At 39.6% G+C, this 19,152-nt stretch overlaps 1 protein-coding gene across 1 annotated transcript in view; it reads right to left on the reverse strand.

Annotated features, from left to right (window-relative positions):
- The window catches only part of KCNH8 (potassium voltage-gated channel subfamily H member 8), a 338,731-nt gene that overhangs the window by 160,761 nt on the left and 158,818 nt on the right, over positions 1 to 19,152 (reverse strand). The window contains exon 4 of the mRNA XM_090049221.1: positions 10,206 to 10,333. Within this exon, the coding sequence (XP_089905347.1) occupies positions 10,206 to 10,333 (128 nt within the window). The remainder of the gene's footprint in view (positions 1 to 10,205; positions 10,334 to 19,152) is intronic.

Below are 19,152 nucleotides of genomic sequence, written 5' to 3' on the forward strand. Positions count from 1 at the left end.
CTTTGATGTGACCTTAGATTGAGAGAAACTACTTGTCCAATCAAATTTCATTCCCATCTTTTGTCTTGCTCATCTAAAATAATCTCTGCAGCATGGACTGCCTCATAAAATGTATGCACAATACTAGGGTCCAAACACATTAGGGTCCCAACCTTACTTTTGACCTCTAGATACTAGTAAAATACAAATAGTACACCTGAATACAATCTGCTTTGTACTCCTAAAAAAAACTGTACATCTATATTCCCTTCTTTGGATTTTCACAGCTCTTCAAAGTTCCCTGTTTTTCCCTGTACAGGCTGACATACAACATCACCTTTTTGTTGCACTCCTCTGGGTCAGCTTTTACTAAAGCCTGATAATTTCAATAATCAGAGAGTTGTCTTTTAGTCCTGGTGTATTTCCTAATTTTTCCTATTGCTGTGGTCTTTTCAAAGATATCATTGCTTCTTGTTTTTCTTTCCATAGGCCTTTGTGAATTTTGTACCCATCATTAGACAACGGTTGATAATTATTTCTTTATGTTCTTGAGTGTAGGAACCATAGGCATCATCATAAAACATGAATTAAGCTTTGTAAAAAGATTATGTTCCTGAATTATTTATTTCTGAGGTAGTTAAAAAAAACCATGAGAAGAGCAAGGGCTAGTGAAACCTGTCTGAGGCTAATAGTTCCTTAAACCACTGCTGTTTTCTCACAACTAACATAAAGGTTATTGTAATAATAATAAAAGAGAGTCTGACTGCACATTAACTTTAACTGGAAGCATAGAAAATTTAAACCATTCTATCTTTGTATGTATGTTGTCTCAAATCAGCATTATGGTGAGCCTTTGTATCACCACCCTGGATTTGTAATAGTGCAGATTACAAGATTTCTGCTGCAAACAGAGACTCTATGCAAACAGACCATGGAAATACAGCCTACACGAGATTTGTTCTGAAAACTGAATGGGTGGCCATTGCTCAAAACCTTTCCCCAGACTAAAATTGTGCATAACCCCTGTCCCACACAGATCAAACGATTTCTACAATCACTCAAGCCCAGGAACAATTTATGATTTATACTTGCATAAACATCAGGCCCACTCTGACTGATCATTTCTGTGCACAATGCAACATTTCTCACATGTGTTTGATTCTATTAGCATACAAATGCAGCTACATATTTATTAGAATTTTTTAAAAGCTATATTCGAAGCATGCTGCAATTTTTTTTCATTAAAAACAGTTTATCAGATTAAAGTTGTCACCATTTTTAACCTAGCACTCTTTTATTAATGAAAAATACAGTATGCTCGGATTACACACGCACCCAGAAATAACTTAGTATTTTACTAACAGTACCTCTGACTACAGAAATTGGAAAAATATTAAAAATCTAATTTACTTCTCACAATTTGTGATACCTGTTACTTTCTGCATTTTTTCCTAGGCTCGGAAACTAAAAATATAACCAACTTCATTTTCATGTAGTTTATTTTACCCAGTTTCACTCCAAGGTTCTCATGATCTGGAACAATATTTTGGGCTTGAGTTGCAAATGCTGCAGGAAGATGTTTAATTCCTTAAAATAAATGGTCTTTATTAGACTTTAATGAAATAAGGTAAGTAGTTCTATTGGTCTTCAATTCTGTAAAAACTTCTCTTTACAAAACCTAAAGTTTGGGCAATGTCAACCTCAAATTATCTCCTTAATCCCTCTTTTGTGAAGCAGTAATCATACTTTACATTAAAATTCTACTGTAACCTATTTTGTCATCAATGGTCCAAAAATTGTGTGTGGGGATGAGGAGTGGAGAAGTACTGCTTGTGCCAAAAAGTGAAAAAACTCTGCTGCTTTACTGACTAGAATGCCAGTGTGCAAGAGAATGGCTGTTGTATCATAAATTCAGATTGAGGACATACTGCTATTTCTCAAATCTACTGTCATCCACATAAAATGGGATTTTCAGTTTAGCTACATACTCCTCTGATGTTTTCATTGCATTCTTGATCCCTGACTGGTTACTTTGTAGTTAGCAAGGTAGCTGTCCTTTCCCATTTAAAAATAAAACTATACTCCGGAGTGTCAAGATCTAACACAAGAAGCTCCTTTTCTCATTTTCTAACCTCAGTCATAATATCTGGGCTCATATTTACAGGAGATTGGGGGATGGTGAGCTAAATTTTGCAGCTAAAAATGCTAGTATAGCCCTTAAGCATAAATAAAGGCACATCTAGTAAGTGGAAGAAGCTTATACTTGAAACTGAAAGTTGCTTTTTTAAATGTAAAGCGTTAAAAAAAATACAGACAGAAAATGCTAATTGAAACAAAACCTTCTGGTAGAAACATCTAAGTTATGATGAACTCATTAGGAATGACCTCTCTTTTCTAGGACTGATCACATGACAGAAAGACTTCTCACCCCAAGCATAGATTCAAGTTATATTCTGCCTGATTCAGCCCAGACACTTCGACCTTTATTTCCCACATCCCAGAAAAGTGCCCTAATCATCCAACTACTACATAGTTTATGGCAGGTTCCTCTTTTTCTCCCTCCTTTCCCTGCTGCACCCTCCTCCCCACACCTGAACTTTTCCAGGAAAAGCTCCAAAAGGTTTGGGCATGAACCTGATGCACAGTACAAAAAACAATCTTAATAGAGAAAACTGTTCCCTGACCAGTTCTGGTTACATTACCTCTGTAGCTCATATTAGTACCATTATTATTGGCAGACAGTTTCTAATCAGACAATACTGACCATCACTCCCAGCCGTGGGAGCATATCAGAGTGAAAGGTTATGATGTACTCCTGTTGCTGGAAGTACCAATCAGCTGACTGACACTGAGCCACAGGCACATTAGGCACCCTGCTTGCTACTTGCCAGTGCAGGAAAAGCCTGGGTTTCCCCTGCATCAGCAGTTAGGCATAACTGTGATCTGATCACCAATACCACAATCATACTCCTGCCACACGTGTGGCATGACAGGAAGCACAACAGATCAGATCCCTTTCCACCTTTAATTGAATGTCTGTCAGCAACCTAATAGTTTAGGTAATGGCTCAATCATCATAGCACAGTATGCTTGAGGGAGCCCCTGCCCTGGGTGGTAATTTCTGCATAAACATAGCCTATAAGAGTACTGACAGAGTAGACATCTGTTAATAGAGAAATTTTAAGCCTCATAGTGAGGCTTGGGCTGCGGTGTAGGGGAGGAATGGAGCCACAGATAGCGCCCCCTGGCATCGGGGCAGGAAATGGGCAGCCTCCCACTTAATTGACATCTATTAATTAATTACCAACAAGGCATGGTGGGTGAGAAGGTTGAGGTTTCACTATGAGGCTTAAAAGTGAACCTAAACATATTCAGATTAGAGATAAAGCTTTAGCTATATATCTATAGATCTCCATCTCTCTATCTTTCTAGATAGATAGATAGATAGATAGATAACATTATTAAGTAACTAGTGGAACTGCTTACTAAGGTTTGAGGCAACATTTCTATTACTGGCCAAAACACATTCTAGAATAAACTGTAATTAATTTAAAGAAATTCTGTGGCCCCCTCATATAGGATGCCAGATGAAATTATTGCAATGATCACATCAAGACTTTTAATCTAAAAAACTAAAATTTGCTGTACTTTTGAAGACCACATTCTAACAGTGAAAGAAATTCTGAATTATATAGACATATATGTGATGTTACGTTGACTTCAGGTTCTTCTGGATGTCTTTTGTTTGTGTTAATTGTTTAAAAAAATAACTATAGAACATCTTTGGGGTTTTTTTCCCCTCTAATTATAACATTAAGCTATAGCCTGACTATGCATTATTAAAACTACAGGAATTTTAAAACTACTTACTCATGGGAACTATATTTTCCTTTTTACAATAGTCTGTTGATAAACTGTTTTTTAGATCCAAAGCATAATAGGAACTTTCTGTGGTTGCAAAATTAAGACCGAACAAATTCATTATCTGTTTCATTAAGAGCAGTAGTTTTTTTTTTGTTTACAACTTCGCTTTAAATGCTTCACTTGGTTCAAGTTAAATATAAATTCTAACCCAAAAATCTATTTTTAAGAGAAAGTTATTAAGGTTGCAGAGTCAAGTAATGAAAAGTTAGGATAAAGCTATCCAATTTCTAAGCGGCTGGGGGCCACATCACCATGGGCTAGAGACTCCCCATGGGCCACATGCCATGTAGGTGAACCCCACTGCACCATGCCATACAGGCATCACAGCCCTCACCCCCAACTCTACAGCCTCAGGCTCTTCTGCTGCACTGCAGCTCCCTGGGCTCTATGCTGCCCCACCGTGCCCCCTGTGGCAAGTGTCCCAAGGAAAAAAATAACACGTGATCATATAATTAAAAACAGTATCATATCACATATGCAGAAGAGAGCTGAATTAAGAGTCCATGGGCAACATTAATTCCACCATCTAGTAAATTCCACAAGCCTGACTTTGCAACTTTAATAACATTCATTTAATATATTTTTCTGTGTGTTTAAGTAGCAAACTAAAATAAAAGGAATTCCACTATGAGGCAATGTACTGACAACCACACATTATCAGCAGAGCAGGAGTCATTTGATCCAACCCAAAACCCTTTGCCATAAGTTAATGAAGTAATTCAAAGCAATAGTAGATTGTCATCTTCTCTGTAGGCCAGCAGTTGAGCTGTGAAGCTCTAGCAAATAAATCCCTGCTTAACACATACAGACTTAGTTTTTTTCAGAAGCTTTTAACTTAGCCAAATTGGTGCAGATTTATAGTAGTATACCAAAGGTGTATTCCTGACACCAGGATTACCTCTGCCAATTTTTACTTTCCTGCTCCAGCACATACAGGAGATAGAGCTGCTCAAAAACATTGTAACAGGGAGCCTTCTCAGGGCTGATCTCACTGTAGCCCGCACACCTGTTTCTGGGCTAACCGCCCACCTTCTCACCCACCATGCCTTGTTGGTAATTAATTAATAGATGTCAATTAAGTGGGAGGCTGCCCATTTCCTGCCCCGATGCCAGGGGGCGCTATCTGTGGCTCCATTCCTCCCCTACACTGCAGCCCAAGCCTCACTAATGGCAGCAAGATGTTATCATAATCACCAGTTCCCACACTGGGCTCCAGAATCCTCCTAACTGAACCCCACCTGGATTCCTCTCCTCAGGCGGTCTATTCTACCTTCATACCAGGCAGCATAGCTCCCTGAACTGTTTCCCCTTCAGGTGTGGTCCTCCCGGGACCTTCAGCTCACTAGCCCTGGCCCACCTCCAGGCCAGCCAGAACCCCAGGTACACAGCTCTCGCGCATTCCTCGCAGTGGGCCCCTGGCCCTTCCAGTCCTGGCCCTAGCATTGACCAGTCAGGGTAAGTTCAGACAAGCATGAGTCTATGGCCTCACTCTTCCTCCATGGGATCCACCTTCCAGGCCCTCCAACAAGGGTAACCCACCCAGTTGTGGGGGCTAGGGGTTAAGGTGCCCTGACCCACCTTTCACCAAGGTGGTAACTGGCCTGGCATTTCCTGGGGGCTCCCGCACCACTGAGAGCCCCACCAGGCCACCCACTCCGGGCAGGGTGCAGTTTTAGGTCATATCCAGGACCAGGAGCCTCCTGATCATCTCCTACAGCTCCTCCCACACCTCCAGATACCAGCAGCCCTCCGGCCAGGCATTGTTGTTGCCTGGCCTCCAGCAGCAGAACTGCCCTGTTTATATGGGCAGCCTCAGATTAAAAAATGGCTGCCCCCATCAGGCACCTGGCAGCTGCTAGCTCCAGGCCCTTAAAGTGGCAGGCACAAACAGTGCCCTGCCACAAACATGTTGCCAGAATTATTTTTATTATTATTTTTAACAGGGGTAAAGACAATGTGTGACCTCTTCCTGGAAATGGCTAAATTGTTTGGACACAAGCTTTCCAATTCCACCTACAATATTTGTGTATGTAGTAATCATGAAAGTTAATTCTAATTATTTGTACTTGAAATATTATAAGCATTCCCTTAGTTATCCCTTTAAGACCTTCCATTTATTTGCTAAAAATTACTTCCACACATTGGCTATGTTTATTTATTTTTGCTACTTGTAGGTAGTTAATAGAGCTCATTATAGACAGTGGTGCTTCAATGCTGAGCATGGCAAATACAAAGAAACCAAAAAGTATAATGACCATGCAGCTCTACAGTAGCCACAGCTTCATATCTGTTGCAAGGTTGGCACCCTCTATTACACTGGAACTAAGGAAAAGTCATACACTCCGCTGGTATAGAGTACAGCACAAGCCATTCCTTTTACTGTTGAGTACTTTTACTCACGCAAGCTGCTTGAGTGAATCTGTATATAGGTTCAACTAAAATAAAAAAAAAGAAAACCTTGTGGGCTAAAACTGGTACTGAAAGGATCAGGGTCCAAATCACAGGCTAAGTCAGAGGTCAGGAATTAGGGACCAAAGGTCTCTAGAGCTAGAGTCCAAAATGCACAGGAGAAATCAGGGCTTAGGAGTCAGAGACCAAATAACCAAATCCAAAGGGAATCTCCAAAAAGCCAGAATCCAGAAGCAGAGACAAACAGGGTCAGGAGTCAGAGAACCAAGAACACAGACTCCAGGGAAGCTTACCGCAGCAGATTTTCAAGCAAAACTTGGCTGGCTTGAAGAGTTCTGCTACAGGTAGACTTAAGCTTCTCTCCCTAGTGGCCAATAAAGGAACCTCAACAGTAGCCAGCTGTTTCATTTGGTGAGGGAAGGCTGCTGGTTACAGCCTCAGGCAAATTTGCCCAACTACACAATTAGCTGTGCTCTTTGTTAGGGCCCCAGATATAAACCTGTGTGGCTCCATTTGGTTCAGTGGAGATGCACTGATTTATGCTGAAGCTGACAGTGGCCCTTTGGGGAAGGAGCTCATAACATGTATTCATATCAGTGTGAACTTCCAGATATCAGCTAAATATAATGCAAATTTATTTCCCCATTCTAACACTTAGAGGACTTCCCATGAATATTGCATCAAAGTGCTGGCAATGGGAACTGACTAAATCATTAAGGCTAGGGACAGACATTACACAAATGGGTTTAAGTGATCAGAAACTGGTTTAAGCCCGTAACAGAACAGATGTTCAGTGCACAGAAGTCAGTTTCAAAATGGCTGAGACTGGTTTAAGATGAGTCTGGTTGAATATAGTATCACGCTTAAGTGATTTGGGTCAAACCAGTTAATACAATTTCTATTTCAGACTTCTTCCTGGTTCAAGTTAAACCAGAGTCCCCCAGCATGCTTTGCAGCCCTGGATTGGACTGGGCTGTCTGCTCCAGAGAACAAAGCTGGCCCCACCCCTCTGTTCCCTAGCCAGAGCTCCGGCAGAGACTGCAGGCACGGTAGGGTCTGCCTGGCTCTCCTTGCCCCACTCCCTTTTAGCCACTCACTGCTCAAGCCAGAATACCCACTCCCTCCCTCCCATCTCCCACAGCACGGACCCCAGCCCCACAGACCTTAGGCATGTGGTATGTTAGCTAATGCTGAGGTGTCTATGTGTCTCCGTTCATCCATCTGTCCAATTTCATTGGGACAGGTAGACAAAACAGTGTCCACTTAGGACTTTATGGAGTTAAATCAGCAGATCTCCTGGTAAAGTCCCTCCTTTCCTTCCTTGGAAAAAGCTGTTTAAGAGTTTCAACTAATGAGAGACACTTTTGTTTTGCTGATGGGTTGATAAATGCTGTGTTATCAGCCCCCTGCTGGCTCCCTTACCCATCAGGTTTGCAGACAGTATGAAGAAACAGGGAGAGCGAGATTGAAAAGCCCAGTATCATCAACAGATGCATGCACTGCACAGCTCACCTTTGCCTCAGAATGCTAACTGGGGGTTGGAGTCTGGCAACACTCCCGTCCTTTGAGCAGCAAGCAGGGAAAAGCCTGGGACTGCAGGCAGGGTGGGGGTTTATACCCCTCCCTAATCAGAGCACTCTACTGGGACCTGGCCACACACCTCTTAGATCAGCTCTGTAGAAGGGAGGGGGGGCTGCTCTAGTGCCCCCTGGCTTCTAGCCTGACCCACTGCAGGCATGTGTCTGAATTTCCTCAGTCCAGAGGGAATGTCTGTATAGCCACAAACTGGTTCAACCTAGGCAAGTTAAACTAACCTGCAAAGACCTAATCAATTCAGGCTTAGGTTTTTTGAATGTCTGTCCCTAGCCTGAGGGCTAGTTTGTGCCATGTATAGCTGTGAGGAGCTGTGCTGTCTCTTCATAATACCTATGCTCAGAGAAGGCCTATCAGAATTTACTTGTATGCCAGAAGTCACACACTGATAAGTCCTTTTAATAGAGGAGAGGCATACCCCCACCTTGCAAGGCCAAACAGTTATTTTACCTCACATGGGGGATGGCACCACAGCTCGTAACGCCTCCCACCTCAACCAGTCCTTTTAGGGTGCTATGGAAGGACTCATCAGGGAATGATCTCTGGATGTCCTTAAGTACAAGGAATGCAATTCTATCCAGTGTTTATGTGGATTTTTTCTTCCCTCCCACAAGACTATAAAATCAGACTTAGCAAACCACCTGGTGCCATCTTGGATGCCAACCGTGATGATTACTATCAGAAATGCAAGGTGTAAGACTACAAGAAATATTTGGATTCAGCACTAGCATATAAGTTAACCTTGTTTCCATTTCCCACAGGATTCCTTTTCAAACATGTGGTTTCACTGTCACATATATAGGGCCCAAGAGTGGCAAGTCCCACTGCTAACTGACTAACAAATTTGGCTCGATGGCCATAGGGTCTGAATGTGCTAGGCAGGTAGAAGGCAGTAAATATTGTTTGCTTTATAATTGCTACAATGCTAAGAAAGAAGTAGATGTGCTAGTCTCAAGTCAGGCAGAAGGCAATGCTAAGAACACAGGACTGAAAGGGACATAATTCTTTTCATAAATACATGTTGGGCTCATCTTAAAACCAGTAAGTTTCTTATCCCTACTGGAAGACTAACAGAATCTTTAAGAACTAGGTTAGAAGCCATCTAAATTCCCAGACTAAGTTTATTCATGATCAGTTATACTCATTTGTTCTTGTACCATCCTTGTCCCTTAGCTTAAAAAGTACATTCCTTCCCTTTTCTTCCCCACTCAGTGTAAGTATTTGCATAGAAAAGCTATTTGCAGCAGGAGTTCAATCATACTTTGGGCCAGCAACACCCCCCCCACAACAAAACAAAACAAAACAAAACAAAAACACTGAAAGTGGTGTAAACCCAATTTACAACAGCTGACAACTGGGTACTTGAGGTCCCAGTGTCACATCAAGCCAATGACTGGCACTATGTGGCTTACCAGTTTACTTAGACATTTACACTAATTGAAGGAAGACTGTAGACACCGAGGGCACCATAGTAACACTTAAAGGCTGCATCTGCCCATTAAAGTATAAGGAGGAAAGCCCAGGGGCTTTACCCAGAATTCATCATTATTTTACTTTGTGCCTACTTGGACTTGAAGGCAGTAACTAAATAACAGCCTGACTGATGCAGAATAAAACTAATAGGTAAAAATAAAAAAAAAAGAAGCATCATTTACAGAGAAATTGGTGAGCTTCCTTATTACGTGTAATGTATTAGAAATTACCATCAGGATTTTCTTAAGTCAAAGAGAGTATTACTGCAATTAAAATGCCAGTACATGACTTTTTTGTATTGTATTACGTTAGATATATTCATATCAAACGTTATCCTCAATAACATCTCCTTCTGGATTGTGTACAATACATAGGTTTAACTAGAGTAGTGACTTGAGTTTATTCAAAGGTCCTTTGGTAAAAAGAATAAAAAGAGTTATATAGGATAAAATTGAAGGTTAACATTTTAAATTTTTGAAAAAGTTCATATGGCTTTTTTCCTTTACAGAAAAAAATCTGTATGTATAATGTACAACTTGTATATAAACATACTTCCCAGGTTCATAAACAGTAGCAGAAATACTATAGCTATGTCTGTCCAATATGGTTTTATGCATTGGCTACAATACTATGATTAGAGCCTTTCCTTAGATATTTGTTGACCTTTTACAGTACAGTCTTTAAAAGAAATGTCAATTCAAAGAAATTGTCAAAATGAAAAAATAATTAGTAAGGCTATGGAGACCATCTTCTGCTCTCTTTCAGCAGCAAGGGAATAGAATTGCCAAAAAGAGGGGGAAAATGAAGCTAGTATGAATTACACCTACTTTATTAATTTTTAATTTGTTCTTCTCTCTTCTTTGTAGGTGTCCGGAGATATGATAAAGGACAGCTCTGCTTCGTCTTCGTGCTGTATCAAAATGAGAACCTGCTTTTCCTCTTTCTTTGAATTTTTCTGTAGAACAAAAGCAAAAGTCTGTTAAACATCAGCAGATGTCTTTTCAACCTTTGAGAAATGAACTACTGACATTTTAGCATTTGGTACAAATGTAGTTGTTGTAACACACACCCCTTCTAGGCTTTGTTTAATTTTCTGCACTTTTACAAAACATCCCCTTTCAAAAAAAGGAACATAATTGACTTCCACTTTAAAAAGGCACTTCATCACTCAACTGAAAAGTAATTCATTATAAAATCACAGCTTTAGATACATACAAAATAAAAATAGAATCCTTTTATTTCTTTGTTTTCAGCATATATATTGACATTGTGATCAGTGGCAAAATGCAGTGGGTAGGATTAATCATCATTATATATAATGTCAGAAATAATTTAGAAATCTTTCTCCTATGTTGTTTTAGAACTGAAAAAAATTCTGCCACCAAGATGCAATATGTTCCTTTACATCAGAATATGTATATCAACAAACTTGACTGTTAGCAATATCCAATTCTTATTTCCCTGTCCTTATAATTCGTAATTTTCTTATCACATAATCATCACTTGACATAATGTTGATAACACAAAAATCTATTAAGAAAGGACAAGGCCCAAACATTGTTTTTTGGACATGTCTTGTATTTTTTCCTTTCAATTCAGATGTCTGTAATTGTCACTGTAAGATTAAGTTTGAGCCATATTTATGCTGCAGTATGTTTAAAGTAACTTTACTGATTTTCAGTGAAATTATTGTGTCTTGATACTGAAGCAAAACAAAGCAGAATTTGGGTCAATTCTTACAAAATGCTTTGATTAACAGTGTTACGGCAGTCAAGAGAGAGAATTGTGGGGGGTAGCAGTTTGTCAAACAAGTATAATTAAAATCAATGCACTGGGAACAGATGAGGAGAAAACAAATTAGCAGAGGTGGAAATTAACACAAGACACATATCTTGCAGACTGTCCAGGAAAAACAAGATAGGCTGGATTTTTGCAGAATGGATGCAAAAGCCTAAAATGCAAAACTAGCACATTTTTGAGCCAAACTAGAGGGAGCAAGCCACCTGGACATCTGGTTGATATATTTAAATCATGCAGCCTGGCTTACAAGAAACAAGTATATTAAACTTCAGTTAAAAATGCATTAAACTGAATAGCCATGTTGTCATACATCTGCACCCTTTACTTCGTTGCCTCCCCCCGCAGTTCATTTGCTTCCCATCCATCAGAGGTTATATTTAGTGACCACTGTAATTCAGGCTCTTGAAGAGAGAAAATGGGTTTCCTTCAGGCTCACTGGAGTCATTTCAGGCATTTTTCAGGGCAGGCTCTCGCATACCTCTAATCAGCTGAGGGAGCCGGACATGGGGCTGATTATCATTAAACAGCAGCACACAGGCTGTTCTTCAGCTATTTTAAGAAAGTAAAGCTCACCACTTATTAAACAACAACTTAAGTAAAGCTCACCATGTAGAATTCTTTAATAAAGTCTATTAGGTTTTCATTAACAACAACTTTTATTGAATGTTAACTTTTATGGAAGACTGCCCTGCCACACTTGGCTGTGGGGGCAGGCACCCAGCATGCCCATGCCTGCAGCCCCTAGGGCAGGGGCTTCTTACGTGCTCCATTCTTATATGACCGATTCTTATAAGCTGTTGAACAGACGAAAGCAACACTAATCTAGGTCATCTTTACATTTTTATTTTAAATGTCCTAAAGTTAAGTATGTGATTTGCTAAATAGGGTTGAATTTAGGTACCTTGCTGAATCAGGCCCTAACTTCTGCTCTAGTATATGCAGTTTGTCTTGTCTGTAATTTTTTTTTTTTTTTTGGGGGGGGGGATGTTTAGTTTTCTTTCCTGCTCTGCCTCCTAGTATGGATATCTCCTCTTCCTACAGCATCTCCTTCAATATTTCATTAGTTTCTCATTCAATGTGGCTAACGCATCTTGCTATGGCTCTAGAACCCATGAGTTCGAAGCCTCACTCTAGATTGATGCCAAAGACTATGTCCTCCAGTCTGTTCCAGCTCTAACTGGGTCCCTGGGGAACTCTATATGGGAAGATGGAAATCCACCGTTCCCTTGCAGGCCACCGACTGCAGAACTGGCATGCTTTAACCACGATAGCCTGATGGACTGCTATACTTACATAGATCTTTGACCTTGGCCTTTTGACTGAAATCTGTGACCTAATCCTTTTGTACATGTCTACAGATGTTTACCTGTTTAGAACAAGAGAATGTGAACATTTTCAAAATATATAGAAAGTTGGTTTATACCCACCTTTTAAAAATTATAGCACATACAAGGTATGTGCTGCTGCTTCTAATTTAGGGCTAAAACACAATAATAAATCCACACAGAAGTGAAGATGTAGGGAAAAAAAAACCCTACTCTTTTATTTTTATCCTGTACTTAAAATCAAAAGAACTTCTCATCTCCCTACCCATTGTGACAGAATAATGTTTCAAAAAAGGATCCGATTTAGGGCTGTATCTGTACACACACACGCCTTCCTGTTTGATGATCGTCCTAAGAAAATGGCACATAAATATGATGTTTTCTGATTCAGCCCTCACTCCTTTTCCTCACTTTGCTGTCTTATGACAAAAGTGATTATTTGGGTTTTCCATTCTTCATGCTACCCTTCTTTACTGCTCATTTCTTTCACATGATATTCATGGTTCTCTAGCTAGTGAGTGAGAAGAGTGGGAAACATAAGTCACACAAAGAATGTAAACACTGTCTAATGTTTCTCAGCCAGGGTGTTATTAGATTTAAAGCACCCCTCAGAAAAGTGAGTTCTTAGCTTTCCCTTTTCTTTTTTTTCTTTTTTTTAACATCAAGAAAAATAGAGGAATTTTATGACAAATGACAAATGTGCACATATTAGATCCTTTCAAGGGTACTGTGGTGCCATGCAATGTTAGCATTGTTGTGCAAACATGATTCACAAGATAAACCCAGAAATTTCATATAGGAATTCATGGTTTTAAAAACTTTTTGGCCTGTTGGGAACTTGTTGAGTTCCTTGCAAGAGAAGAATTGTTCTTTTTACTGTGGCCAATAAACAAGGGAAACCTAAAGTAGCTTTTTCCAAGAGGTGCCTTGAATCTAAAAAGGTTGAGAACCATAGCATTGGACCTACAGCATTAGCTGCTAAACAACTACCAAAACCCAGTGGGGACATTTATATTGTGTTCTTTCTTCCAAAACTTTCAGTGACAAGATGTATGCAGGATCACACTCTACTGTTACATGCTCATTGTCTTTTTCATTTGTACTTTTAAAGAGAGAGAGTTTCATAAGCACAAGAGAGTTCAGGCCCACCTACTCATCAGAAATCAGTGGAAGATGGGTGCTTTGCTTCTGTTTGTACCTTTGAAAGAAATCTCCTTATGCATAAATCAAAAGATAGGACTGATTCACTGGTGTGCTCCAATGGCTTTGCGCTGCTCTAGCAATGGGAAAGAACAGTAAGCTCAGCTCAGTTGTCTGACTAAGTCAAGCCTATGGGTGTACTGTATCAAAGGGGTGCAAAGCAACCAGAACATAACAGTGGATATAGTACAGAACATCTTATAATATTCTTGTCCTTATATGAGGTGTGATTCATGATATGCTTGAAATGTAAAATAAAATGTTTGTCCATTAAATATGAAATGAAAGTTATACTACTGTTTCAGTATAACCTGCTGATGATAGTAGTCAGAAGCTGTTATCTGCCAAATGCAAATCCAAATAAACTAACTCAAACTAGCAATTCTCAAACTGCCTTAGGCTGTATATTACTTTCTAAGTTTGTTATACTACCACATACCATCATGATTCCATGTTATGGATAATAAAAAGGTAACACTAGGTCATATATACCACACTGTTCTTTCCAACATGCTTTAAAAAAAACGCTGTAGGCTTGAGGCTCCTATAGACATGTAGGGAGCTACATCTGACGTGTTGGAAATCCAGCATGCTGGAGCACATTTGATGGAGTCTGCTGGAGCACAGAAATAAACCTGCTCCAGCAGGCTCCTGTATCACATGTATCAGCGTAGCTATGCTAAAAAACCGTGGTGGGGTGCTTTGAACTAAAGCTCTTTCAATGTGGTTTGAACTAAAGCTCACTCAACATGGGGGATGCTGATACACATGACACTTGGGTGTTTTTAATTAGTGTGGCTTGCTAATTAAAGCGCCCTCACTTCCTGCATTTCCATGTAAAAATGTCCTTGATGTTCATTTTATTTATATTTCTCCTCTTGTGTCTTCTGCTTTTCCATTTAATCATTTTGCATGCCCTCTAGATATTTGCTGCATAATCCATAAGTCGTGTGAGAAACATAACTCAAGAGTCTCAGACTGGGTATTTTGTACAGGTACGCTAAGTATAATTAAATCCAAGTACTTCCTCCTCTACTTAAACATTGTCCACTAACTGGATCTGTGTTTGCTAGAAATTCTTTAATTTTGCTTGGTTAGATTCTCCTTTGCTGGCATTGGGAGTAAAGTCGCCTCAGTATCTCCTGTGTAGTATTATGTTCCCAGGCTGGCCATAGATCATTATTACAAAGATTCTCTTATATAAGATCATGTGTGCATAAAGAAAGAGATTAATACCTGACACTTGTATCACAATATTCATTCATATTACACAGAATAGCCCAGCAACTTAATTTTTTACATAAACATTCTCATGAACAGGATTTTAATGTATAGGATCACGCTACTCACAAATTTATGATTTATCTTCCAGATTTAAGCAATCAAATACATTCTTAAGAGGCTGTATCAGAGAGCAAAAATCCCAAATTTATGCCAGAAGTGGTTCACTCATATTTCTTGGGCAGATGTATGCAAATTAAGTGAACTGCTAAAAGGAACAGAGGATCACTCATTTTTCATGGAAGTGCCTGCAGTCCTTCACTGGTTCCATAAAAATTGAAATAAGTAGATAAAAATAGTCTCTCATATATAATGGCACTTGCTCATAATATTAAACATAATTCTAATGGTTATTCAACTATGTTTATTTGGCCATCTTTAAACATCAGCCCGAAACAGAAAACAGGATTTTTCAAATGAATAAGTTACTCAGATGGCAAGGTTTCTGCAGGACTGGGCCTACAAACAATAGCTTTGCAGCTTTTTCATTTCAGAAGGAAAGGTTGTCTTAATCAGTCTACTGCCATGAGAAAAAATGGGCTAGAAGGGCCCTCCAGAGGTCATCTAGTCAAACAGTCTGCTCAGAGGAGGAATATTCCCAGACAAATGCTTGTACAACTCGTATTTAAAAACATCAAAAGATGCAGATTCCATAACCTCTCTAGGTCATCTATCCCAGTGTTCAACTGCCCTCAGAGTGAGAAAACTCTTCCTAGTATCTAATGTAACTTGCCCTTGTTGCTGAACACCTGAGTCTTTCACCAATTCACTCAAGCATCTGATTCTGCAAGCCACAAACAAGGGCTCCACAGAAAAGAGGTGGTCTTGATGACTGTTGGCTTAAAATGAATAGTCAATAATGCAGAACCCATTTGCTGGAAAGCGTGTAAAGTTTTAAAATAATACAGATAAACATTGAAATAATATCTTAACATTTGGGTAACAGGGATCCGATTTGCTTGCCATTGTGTGGATGGGAAGAGAAGGGAAGAAATAAATAGGCTCTTGACCTTCTGAAGCACAAAGAACAAATACAGCACGGGGACCACTCACACCATTGATGCCTAGTAGAAAGAGAAACCGGCATGAGAGAATATTGATCTGAGAATGGCAGTTGGGGCCACTTTTCTCACAGTGTGTATTTTTAAGCAATTTCCCCCCCCCCAACAGAAACCTGTTTAAATGTTGCATGAATAATGCATACCATCATTAATGAATTAGGACCTGAAAGTAGGGAGAATTTGCCTTGCTGTTTTCAGCACTTCGGTTCTTTTACTAGTCTCTAAGGGCACTCTGAGATAGCTTAATAGGTTATTTCAGCTGAACGCCTTACTTTTTAAATCATACAGTAAAGTTAGTCATTAGTTGAAACAAGCAGTGTAAAATAGCAGCTAAGTCAAGAATGTTTAATAGCTAAATTCTGCCCCTGCATGTATGAGTGAGGTTCCCAGTAAAGCCAATGAGAACTGGACAGAACAAAATAGCACATTCTTCCATAGTTGGGAGTACCATAAGGTTGTGAAACTAATGTGGTTTTGCTGCTCAAGAGATAGCAGGATGTGTGCGTAGTCCAGGGCCTCAGGTGAATTTGACACTGCTCCTCTGGAAGTCCTATAAGCATGATCTTGTGGGTGCCAACATGGGTAAAAAGAGATAGGTCAGGCTAAAGGCAAGGTGGGAACAAGAATTATGAATCTACCGACACATGGATTCATCCCATCAACATCATGAAGTCTCTAGTTTATGACAAAAGTAGGAAGGGCAAAGATTCCTCTCCTCTACACTTGCTGTGAATTTCTCTAGTGGTTATCCAGATATTCAGACCAAGTGTTGGCATATACATTATAGCCCAGGATCTTCCAACGATAAGAAATAGACTAAACTGCTTAGACTGAGTCTATTCTATTCTTCCAACTATATTTAAGATGGGCTGTAGATGAGATTCAGTACTGACAGCCACTTCCAGCTAAATTTAGTAAGGCAGCTAAGATGGGTCCTTCTAGCCTGGTTGTCACAAGTATATTTAAAACTACATAGAATTTCCAAGTGAGACTGTGTGATTTTTACAAACAAATACCTGGCTATTGGGAAAAATATATTTGAACACAATTAATGAAACTACATTTATAAAGCAGGAGATGTTAGCTCTACTCACATCTGCTTTCTTATCTCCCCAAATGTGCCTCTCTCCTTCACATATCTCTAGCTGCCTCCATGACAGCTCTCTGTAGATATCAAGATAACAGTCAAACTGACCATTTTAACACATATTTTTCTTCTTGCTAAAATTCCTCTGTCAGTCAAAATTTCATCATCTTTCAATACCTTAATCTGCAATAGTTAACAACTCTACTCTTGTTCTCATTTTCTTCTTTATGCCCTCCAGCATGGAGGATGCTCCTAAATTTGACAGGTTATTACTTGCCAAGATCTCTCAGTTCTATCCCTGCTACCAAACCCCATAACCTAAGAAGATCATTGCAGCCTAGATTTCTTAAATTGATTCACACTCCTTAATGTCTTCCCAGGCCACTCCTCTAATTCCCTCTTCCAAACATTGCCAACCCAAGCATTTTTTTTCTACTGAGAACCCACAAACTTTTCCTGACAACCAAACTTTTTACTGACATTTTGTTTTATATAATGTAAACATAACCCTTTTGCCAGGCCCTGGAAGGCAATAACAAGGGCTGGGTTGAAATGAAGGACTTTAACACCAACTTTTAACACAGACTTACTTGATTGCAGCAGTGATTTTACACCATAACGCACCTTCCATCCTCCAACCCACACTTTGGTATTCCTTACCATACCTACCCCACACCACCCCCAACCTTACCCCTGCCAGCCATACTTCACTCCATCCCAGCATGGATGCCCACCCACCCTCTCTCCCCTATCTTGGCCCTGCAGCTCATCCCAGCTGCACTGCCTTCTCCCTGTCCTGCCCTGTGTGTCACACTACCTGAGTCCATGTGGTCCTGCCTATCTTTGAGGCAAGCAACCACTACAGGCAGGTAACAGAAGTACACTGCTGGGTGGGGAGGCATTACAAAGATTTCCATGGACAACAAAAGTCCTGGCAGAGAGCTCCCTGAAGGGTGCTGCGCTGCTGCTCAGACACAAGGTGGTACTACTCCGCCCCATCTGTTGCATCCAGACTCATTCTTTGATCGCTCTTCAATCAAGAGCACTGTTTCTTTTCTTCTTTTTAAGGATGGCTCCATTTTTCTTGTCTTTTTTTAATCAGTCTTTATGGATGAGAATTTTTAGTGCTTTTCAATTAACTGGTTATAAATTTATGGACAATTGGCAACAGTGTTTCCTTCATAAATGTTTGCATCATCCTATCATCTCCTAAATAAAATTCAAATTTTTCAAGGTCACCTTCAAGGTCTTTTAAAGCTCTGCTGTACCAACCCCCTCCCAGTTTGCATGCTCACTCTGCCAATGTACTGTTTCCTTTGCCCATCATCCTGACCTCTCACCATTCTTAGAACATACAGATAAACCTTGTGTGCCAACCCAAAACATTCCTTTTAAACCCCTCTTAGAGGTTATATCTTTCAGATGATTTTTCAATAATGACCTCTATTATACCTGCTCATTTTCAGGATTTTACTCCAACAAAATAATAATATTTAATTTACAAAATATGAGACTAATATAGTTACAAAAATCATATAAGCCCACAACTAAGTAAGCAAGAACATGGCAGGATATCTCCTTATCTTTTGTTAATAAAGACCCTATCATTCCTAGAAACACCTTTGCTTGGTAACTATGGGTCTATTATCCAAGTCAGAAAATAATATCTTCATGGAAGAATCCCATCTTTTTTTATACATGGAAAGTGCCATGCTCATCTATGTTTCTATAGAAACATTAAATAATAATGAATTAAAGCTGAGTTTTATGACCAAGAAGGATAAATGTAACAGAATGACTATACAAAATTCCTAAATACATCCTATGAGTGTTGCAATGTCAATGAGGATTGAGACAGTAGAAGAGAAATTAGTAATATCATACAAATTGGAACAAATGCAACAGATTATATACGAATGTAATAGAGAAAAAAATATAGGCCCATGTCCTGCAAACACTTACATATGAAAATAAGCTTACTGTTGTGAGTAGCCCATAAAACAATTCACAGGAGTAGAGT

Source organism: Crocodylus siamensis, chromosome 5, assembly GCF_052110815.1.
Source record: "Crocodylus siamensis isolate JL-2025a chromosome 5, ASM5211081v1, whole genome shotgun sequence".
Lineage (NCBI taxonomy): Eukaryota > Metazoa > Chordata > Crocodylia > Crocodylidae > Crocodylus > Crocodylus siamensis.